Genomic DNA, 10,000 nt, shown 5'->3' with positions numbered 1-10,000 from the left:
TTTCTTCTTTCAAGATAAGCGCCACTTGAGGTCAATGAGGTGCCATCAGAAAACATACACCCAGCAGAGGGCATAATAAAGGAGTCCTGGCAGAGTCCATGCCCAACGAGGCCCAGAACATGTTGCAACCCAGCGAACCCTTCCTCTCTTATATTTCACAAGATATAATTTAAGTGTTATTTGCTCCATTTAAAGATGAAATTCCGGACATTTTCAGAATTTTAAAAGTTTCCCACCATGCATGGATTATAGTCTGGCAGCCATCTCCCCCTCCCTGCCCCCTTAAAAAAAAAATAATAATTATAAAATAAAAGTAAAAAAATAAAAATCTTACATTCATTTTCTCCATTTTACGATTCGAAAGAATGAGTACTGTTTAGAGGAATTTTCAAAAGAGAAAATTGCATTGAAAAGTACCGACTATACCGTTAGAAAGAAACAAACAAGAATCGGGTGAGCAATTTGTTTTTACTCTTTACTCTTTACGCCTGTTTAAAGAAAAATTCACTGCACTTCCCAGCCTGTCTTTTACCTTATTTACTCTTGACTGATGTATACTGTTAGACTGGCGCATTGATTTATACTGACATCTCAGTGTCTTACTTGGTGAGTTAGCGCGTAGCTCTTGTAGAAAGGTTTTCCAACTAAGATGCTGGCAGTAAGAAAAGAATATTTAAACATGGTGAAAAAATAAATCAGAACACATCAGACTGGAAAGAGAAAATACCCTCAACAGCTGCTGAGCTAACTTTGCCACCCTATAGGTGAAGCCCCGACCTTCTTTACCACATAGTTGTAGGTGAGGAAACTGCAAGGTGCCATTCCATTGATTCTCATTGACTGATTTGGGGTTCCCATTAACATATACGTAAATACTGTCACAAGTGCATTATATGGAATGTACAATCCTTTCTCCCGTTATACGTAAATACTGTCACAAGTGCATTATATGGAATGTACAATCCTTTCTCCCAACAGGCTTGCATCAGTTATGGCAGAGCAGGAAGAGGAAGTGGATTACATGTCCCCAGATTTCCTGGCCCAGTGGTATGTGTCATCAGTCAACATTCCCTTCATTCACCATTATACCCACTGTCTGCGAGGAACTTACCCTACACCTAATACTTATCAACACCATTTCTCTCACCATCCATGTTTATATGAAAATTCCCCACATGATCTGTTCCACACCTGACCTATGTTAATATTTCCTGATTCCAATACCAACACAGCCTTGTAGCAATAATGATATCAATACTCATCCAGGTTGTGGTTAATACCTTGCTGATAGACAGTCAGCTATGGCAATGTCATAAATACACACACACAAAAGAGACAGACATTACTGAAAAATTAAGAGAACATGTACAAGAAAATAATTAATGCAGACTATCAGTCAACTTAAAAAAAATAAATAAATAAAATAATAATAATAATAATAATTATATATATATATATATATATATATATATATATATATATATATATATATATATATATATATATATATATATATATATATATATATATATATGTGTGTGTGTGTGTGTGTGTGTGTGTGTGTGTGTGTGTGTGTGTGTGTGTACAGGGAGGTCCCATTACATGAGCATCTGTTACATGAGAAATTGGTAATACAAGATGTGTAAATTAGGGACTAGTTTCTTTATATGAGTTCAGAAATTTGACGATATGAGTTTCAGTTCCTTCCCGCTAACAGTTCCAGGCTGTATGGTGATGGACAATGATTTATATGTGCAGGGATGAGTTTGTGAGAATTGGAAGAGAACTGCACACCCACCATTCATTCCCCCCGCCAGTCCTCTTTTAAACTTAACTCGGTGTCTCTCAGATTCCCACCCTTACAGCCTTACTGCTCATTACTGTACTTGTACTCTATTGTCATTTCGCTTGTGAGCATACAATACAAGTAGAGTGTACAGTGCTTTATATGATCGATTGGTTCTTGGATGTGTTAGTGTTACTGCTCGCATGTTTTTTTCCTTCACTGTCTTTGATGTGGTAGTGTGTGTGACTAACCACATGGTGTATAGATTGTGCCTTATTTTGCCTCTCAAGTGCTAACTATACCTCCCAAGCATTCAGTGAGTTCCAGTGCGAGTCCTAGCAGTAAGGCTAACTGAGCTTGAGTACCAGTAATGCTTGCAAAGAAGGTAGAAATTATTAAGAGACACGAGTCGTGAGCAAGTTACTCTCCCTGACACATTAACTACACCCTCATGAGTGTTATGTACATTTTATATGTACATTTTATATGTTTAATTAATATGAAATCATGTTCTTTGTATGTTGTTTTCTCTTTCAGGTTGTTTTAATGACAGCTTTGTAATATAAACGTGTTTGTTGCATTTGATATTGTATGTTTTAGCTTGAAAACTTAGCTTTGACAAGGATCACACAACCAAATCCCTTTTTTGCTATTAGTAATGTGTTTCGTTATACAAGAATTCACTATGTGAGCAGTTCAGATGGAACCTAACTGCTCATACCATTGGGGCCTCCCTGTACAAGAGTGAAATAAAGAAATTATTCTGGTTTGTAACCTGGTAATAATTTTTCAGTTTGCTTAGTTGAGTTGTCTGGAAATTAAGGGTTAATTTAGGGAAAACTATCCTCATCCATATTTTCATAGACATTATCATCTCATATTCTGATTACTTAGCTTGTCCAAAAAAAAGTGCTGTGTTCATTTCAGTTGCAGAAATATTTTTTTACTATAATAATATTAATGATAATAATAATGATAATATTAAGAAAATAAAATAGATTCACTTGACCTGCAGGAAGCAGCTCCTGCTTATCTAATGCTGTCTTACCTTAGAGTTTTTGTTTATGAAACTAATACATAAATAATTTTTTAGTGTAGGCAAGGATGATGTTCGACCTGGGCTGTTGTTCTCACACTCATCGAAGCACAAAGCTGAGATGGAAAAGAAAAAAAGGCAGAAGGACACAGTCCACCAACAGAGATTTAAGTCAATCAAGAAGGTCCAAGAGGAGAGGCTGGAGGAAGGACTAAGCACTGCTATTAGCCATGACAACAAAGGCTTCTCCATGTTGCAGAAGATGGGTTATAAGCCTGGCACCAGCCTTGGAAAACAAAGTCAGTTCCATTGGTTAACAGTATACTGTACTACACTTCCTTCTTATATCAACTGTGTTCCTTTGTACGTATATATCCATCCTTGGTTGTTTACATTTTTATATGAATACCAAATTTTGCATTGTTTTTTTAATGGAAGTGAAGTGATATCTGGTTCAGAACTGTATGACCAGAATGATATCCATAGTTGGCACCTAGTATTGAGATACCTCACAAGCTTTTTTAATGTTATTGTTACTATTATTATTATTATTATTATTATTATTATTATTATTATTATTATTATTATTATTATTATTTTTATGTACAGTAAGGAACCAAGCAAAAACAAATTTAGGGAAAAAAACTGTCTCCTCTCCCAAGAAAAAGAAAAAAAAATCAGGTTTAGAGATACCTTGAAACACCTCTCTTATACAAGGTCAGGAAGAAGAAAATACAGATTCAGGCATAGTTCAAGAGTTTACCAGGAAACAGGATAAAAGAGTGAAGGTACTGGTTAACATTTACATTAGGGAGGTGGACAGAATAGGGATGAGAGTGGGTAGAAAGTCTTATGCACCAAGAATGGGAGGAGGGTGGCAGCATGCAGGTACTAAGGTTCAAAAAGTAATTATGAAAATAGGAGTAGAAGATAGAAGATGCAACACTGCAGCAAAGTGTTTGGTGGTGAGGGGCATTGATGAGGCAAGATCTGTGTAAGTGGAGCCTCCTCATTTATGGGAAACGTACTCCATGCAGGAACAAATAAGATCCCTCTATAGAATAAGCAACAGTGAGGTGAAAATAACTTTTAACATAGACCACATAGGATACCCAACTTCTTATAAGCTATTTTAGGTAGAGAAAAGATATGAAATTTCCAGTTCAGAGTTTTAGTGAAAGACAGACCAAAAAGTTTTAATGTAGAAGAGGAGAAAAGTTGTGTGTCATCAAAGAAGAGGAGATATTTGTCTGGAATGTTGTATTTGTAAATAGTGGAAGAATTGAGTTTTTGAGGCAGTGATTGAAGCTAGTTTTGTTCTGCCTAATTCTGAAATTAGGGAAATTAGATAACATGACTTGAGATTATATTTTCAATGAGCCATACATAAAAACAGGAATTTGCATGTGAAGAAACAAAACTTTAGTTATTGAGAGGAATCACAAAAGCTTATGACTTATTGATCATATGAAATTATGATGCTTGATGTACAAGTATATAAAAATGTAATACTGCATACGATGCAGAAAGAATGGTATACTCGTATGTAGTTATTATTATGTCAAATGTCATTCATTCAAATGAAGTAGTGATTAATGTATAGAATTGGCTGGAGTAATTCCTCAAGGAAAATTTTAAAAATTAACGTTCATGATTAATACAACTTTGAGATCCTCTCCATAAAATTGCTTTTAATCAAGCAAAAGCTGGGAATTTCATGAGAAAACACATGTCAGATACAGTTACCTTTATTATTAGGATAAAAAAGTTGTTGCATATTGATTAAAAGATATCACACTAAAATGCTATTACTCTTTGTCTGTTTGTTGCACTTTTCTGCAGCAAATTTAAACATAAAAGTAACACCATGACAGTAATGAGTAATGACTGATAAACATTGCTGAAAATTGTGAGATTTCAACAGTCATGTTTCAGTTAGAAATCAGAAAAAAAATATAATTATTGAAACAGAATGGAACTGGCCTATGGTGTTCCTCTTTGTTCTAAAAGTACTGTATTTCTGTGAGCACTGTTGACTGAGATGATCTTTGTTATTTTCTCCATAACATTTTCTGTAGCATTGCTACATGTGGATGCCTATTAACTATAAAGGTGCATTAGAAAATAATATCCAGTGCATGAAATAATTTTTGCTGTTTGCTACACAGTTACCAATTACAGTAACTAGTCATGCCCCATTAGTTACTCATATCACATTGTCATATGTGAAACCAGATGATCATTTTATAAGAATATTAATATGAGTTTAATTTTAAGCTTTCATCTCTGCAAATTTGCATGTGAGCAATATGATGAATGGAGTACATCTACAGTTGTGTCACTACACACTTCAGGTCAAGGTAGGCTGGAGCCAGTGGCAGTGGAGGTAAAGAGTGATCGTATGGGACTGGGCTGGCAGCAAATGATTACTGACCATCGCAAGAAACTTCAAGAACGAAAACATCACAAGAAACAAAGGCAGCAGGCAGAGACAGACCCCGAAAAATTTAGGTAAGCTTGCTCAAGTAGGTAGATTAGACTAAAACTGGGAAAAAATCCACACATAGTAAACAGAAAAGATCAGTACAGTGACATCAGATCTAATAACTATTTCATACTTTTGTGTTCATTACCATAAGTTTTAGGAAAGAAGAGAAAACTAGATCACTACCCGAAAGTAATATCATTTGTGATTTTGTTAAGTTTGCGAAGAAAATTTCAGTACTTATGTAGAACACCCATAAATGAGAAGAGAGAGGTGATAGTTTAGATCATGTATATACCAGAGGTAGTAGTAAAGTAGGTGTGTGCACTGAGAGGTATTTGTTGAAAGCAAACACTTATTCCAGATCAAAGATGATATTGAGGTATATGTGCAATGAGAAAATGGATGTGCCAGATTAATAAAAAAAAAAGCTAATTGATTAATAGTTGTGGACAGATAGTTCAGAAGGGACACTTTTAGCATATACTAAAGGATCAGATTATTATGCTCTTTTACTGAAAGTGTGTGCTTAGTTAATGGCTATATTAACAGGAAATTTATGCAGTGACAGGACTGTCGAGCCCATCCAGTGAAGCAAAAGATAATAATTAAAGGCATGAGAAAAGACTAACCAAAAAGTTATTAAATTGGATGCATAATGTAATGGAGAATATACTAGATAAGAAGGTAGATGCATTTAAAACAAGAATTCTATGAACTACGGCAAGTGCTTGACAGAAATGGTGAAAGTAAGGAATAGCAAAGTGTTAGTCAGACTAAGACAGACAAACAGTCAAGCAGAAAGGAAAGCTGTGTAGTAAATGTATAATTTAAAGAAAGAAAGTTTAATAAGAAAATCTGATACATGTAGGGGTAAAGCTAATGACTAAAAAAAATAAAAAAGACAGAGAGGTGAATGAAGGTTCTGGTAAATGAAGGAAATGAGCATGTGGCATAATGTACTACAATTAATAAAATGGATTGTTTAACCTGATTTTTTATTTATCTATTTTTTCTCTCTCCAGGCAAAGGTTGTGTAATCAGAGGCAAGAAAAGTTTTTACTACAGGACTTAATGAAGAGCCAACGAGTCTGCCACCAATTGGACTCAAAAAAGGTGGAGTGAAACAATATTACTCTCATAAACATTTCACATAACATTACCATAATGTAAGGCCAAAGTTACACAATTTGAATGACATAGTTATGTCACCACTGCAGTGAGGAGTCACACTAGTAACTTCTGTATTATCTCATGTCGAGTTGAACTATGTATGGTTTGTTAAAGCATGATGATGACAAACCTTTTTGTATTTCAGTGATAACAAGAGGGAAAAAACAATAGAAATAAGAATCCTTCTCTTCTCTCCCTGAAACATTGCAATCTTTGATGTAGATCCTAAAGTCCATGCATGATTTGTGTGCGCAAGATTGCTGCAATTGAAAGTCCTTAGGGTTAATGAGGCTGAGTGGAGCAAGAGAAACAACAGCTCAGATGTAACACAATCTTCCATTTGGTTTGTTTACAAAGTCAAACAATCTGCAATGTCTTGCCATTGCCACTGCTGCTGCAATAACTAAATCACTCAGACTGCAAAACAAATTTTATTCTCTGCATGCCCAAGATGTACACCTGCACACAGTGAAGCTGCCTGTAATGTACATGTGTATTTCATCTCATATCAATGGTTTTCCATTTAGTGGTATGTAGTTGTGTGAGCATTTTCTAAGTCTGGTATAACTCAATAGGCCTCTGCAAAGCTCTACCCAACAACCAATCAGAAACCAACTTGGGTAACTCCACATACATTTTCCCTAAGCAGAGGCACTTTTTGTTCTATTTGTCTCTGTTTTTTCTCCTCATACCAGGGAGATAATGATTTAATTCCTTCCCTCACTCACCATACAGGGTATTTTTATGAAAATATTAATGTAAGAAAATTACAAATGATGTGAAATACAGATTGTGTGTGTGTATGTGTGGTACAGGCTGTGATTGCTACTTATCATTGGGTGGCATGTCCAGGCGTGAAGGGTCTAAACAGCTATGGGCCACATCCTTTACTTAAAACTTCATTCTTTGGATTTGATTACTATGTTAATACCTCTTGCATAATTTTGAAGTTACATTGTTAGAATAAGTATTCTTTGGAAGCTGAGTATACAGTAAATCCTCTCTATTTTAAACCCATAGAACTAGAAGTTTGAATAATTCAACCTGTTTCAGGCCAGCTGACATTTTTCATTAACTTTCCTTAATCTGAACTGATGCTCAGATTTTCTGGATCTTACTGTACCCTTCTACTTTCAAATAAGAAAACTGGTTTAATTTCTCCAATTTGACTCTGTTTGGTTGGTAAGCCTACTGGACAGAGGTATCAGCAATATGTTACCTTTTCACCACATCCTTCAAAATATTTATATTTCTCCACCCAGCTCACAAGGAAAATTTGGTTTATATCACTGAATTAAGCAGTCACTTTGCTGCTAGAGCATCATTTTCAGAAATTGATAGGATAAAAGCTAATTGCATAATTATAGCAAGTATAATTCAGCAAATATAATTCCATATTTTATACACCTTTCTATATTTACATCAGTTACAAAAACAAGTGTATGAATAAAACTCGTGTTCTTACAGTACAGGAACTACTACTACATAGATACGATGGTGCATTCAAATTTCACATGAGATTTTACATCGAAGAGGGAAAGAAGGATTTTTGTGAATGTGTTGTCTTGATTGCCAGAACACAGCAGCACACCCGACCTGACACACCTCACTCCCTTCCTAACTCTTGCCCCATGGTGTCAAGATGCAAGGGGCTAGAGATAACCATTGAATAATTCAGATTTTCAGCAAATTCATCTCAGGTTTCTCCCATAATTTGTCCGAGTGAGAAGGTTTACCCTATTTGAAAATTCAAATACTATAATCAAAACACAGATTATACATAATCTTGCTGCATATTAGTGCCATATTTGGCCTTGTTATATTGAAGGTTATCATGAACATTATCACTGCCAACCATTAGTTGTATGCTCACTGACAGTTGCATTTCTTATACCTTCACATGTGTATAATGGAGCCTATATGTACATAGATATCATGGATTAAGTTAGTATGTAGGATGGAAACAACCCACAGTTTTTGTCCTTCAGTATTTACCTCACATCATTTCAGAACCTCATTGAACCAGTAGAGTCTTGGTTTTGGCCATCTTACGTCCTGAAGGACACAGAGGAAGATGCAGAGGAGGATGATGAGGAAGAGAAGGATGAGGAAGATATTGAATTTGAGGTTTGTATTTTCTAAAAGATAAAACACCAGAGTTGAAAGCTGGCATCCCTACAACATAAGGATCATCATACCCATAAACTCTGAGTATATTGTAGAATATTTATTGCTTGTCATAAAATACAGTGAAGGATTGTTTAGCCACCTCCATCAGCTTACTCCTGAGAGAAGGCCATAACCAACATTCAGGCATCACTGGACAAATGTGCTTGCAAGTAGCAATGCTAAACACCTAATAATAATGTTTTCATTTCAGCCAAAGGCCAAAAAGCATATACAGAGGTATAAAATATGTAATATTTATATATATATATATATATATATATATATATATATATATATATATATATATATATATATATATATATATATATATATATATATATATATACACAATAAAATCCCTCTCATCCGGCATTCGAGTATCCGGCAGCTTCAAGTATCCGGCACATTTTTCCTGAGCCTTAAAATCAATAAAAAATCAATGTGTACTCATAAAATCGATTAAAATTCCCGCGCGAGGCATACTTTGTCCCCTCGCCACCAGAGCGCACTGCTTTGCGCCACCCGCAGCCCACTGCACTGTGTTTACTCAGTGACTCAGTCCCGCGTGTGCACTGTTTATCGCCTGACGCCTTCATCATGCCTAAAGTTGTAGAAAAGAGGAAGTGTGTTGTGGAAGCACTTAAGCAGAAAGTAGACATTTGTCGATTATTAGAGAGAAGTGAAAGCAGACAGCAACTAATGGCGGAATATGGTGTGGGCTCATCAACTATTTATGACATTAAATCCCAAATGAAAAAGTTGCAGGATTACATGAAAGCCACCGACACCCCAAAGGCAGTGGAAAATCGGCACACACTGCAGTATCATTGTGGTGAAATGATGGACAAAGTGTTATACAAGTGGTTCAGCTTGAAAAGATCAGGAGTCACAATTACAGGCCCAATGCTACAACTGTGTGTTGGTGAGTGTGAGGTGGCAGCGCGGGTGGCGACGCGCGGCACAGCGATCAGCTGATCTTTGTTATGGTAAGATGCGTGAGTGTAGGGTGGTGATTGTGGACATAATTTCACTTCTATTCAAGTATCCGGCAATACTCAAGTATCCGGCATGTCGGCGGTCCCGTTGATGCCGGATAAGAGGGATTTTACTGTATATATATATATATATATATATATATATATATATATATATATATATATATATATATATATATATATATATATATATATATATATATATATATATATATATATATTAGAACAGGTTCTGAGTTATAGATGAGGTAAACTGGGATATACAAGACTTCCTTCTTCATTTATTGCAACATTTCATCTTCACAGAAGGCATCATCAGGCTGTCCCCTTTTGGTTGCTTTTTGTTTTTCAATCTG

At 35.5% G+C, this 10,000-nt stretch overlaps 1 protein-coding gene across 4 annotated transcripts in view; it reads left to right on the top strand.

Moving 5' to 3' along the window:
* Window positions 1–366: 366 nt before the first annotated feature.
* Window positions 367–10,000, top strand: part of LOC135102324 (G patch domain-containing protein 11-like) — a 14,755-nt gene continuing 5,121 nt past the window's right edge. The window contains exons 1-6 of one of the 4 annotated variants that reach the window (XM_064007367.1): window positions 367–453; window positions 979–1,047; window positions 2,880–3,121; window positions 5,177–5,333; window positions 6,333–6,423; window positions 8,491–8,607. In XM_064007367.1, coding sequence (XP_063863437.1) covers window positions 992–1,047; window positions 2,880–3,121; window positions 5,177–5,333; window positions 6,333–6,423; window positions 8,491–8,607 — 663 coding nt within the window. In that variant the 5' untranslated portion in view covers window positions 367–453; window positions 979–991. The other 3 variants (XM_064007369.1, XM_064007366.1, XM_064007368.1) reach the window with 3 other exon arrangements.

Source organism: Scylla paramamosain, chromosome 7 (genome assembly GCF_035594125.1).
Source record: "Scylla paramamosain isolate STU-SP2022 chromosome 7, ASM3559412v1, whole genome shotgun sequence".
Lineage (NCBI taxonomy): Eukaryota > Metazoa > Arthropoda > Malacostraca > Decapoda > Portunidae > Scylla > Scylla paramamosain.
This window is presented reverse-complemented; position numbering and strand designations above follow the sequence as displayed.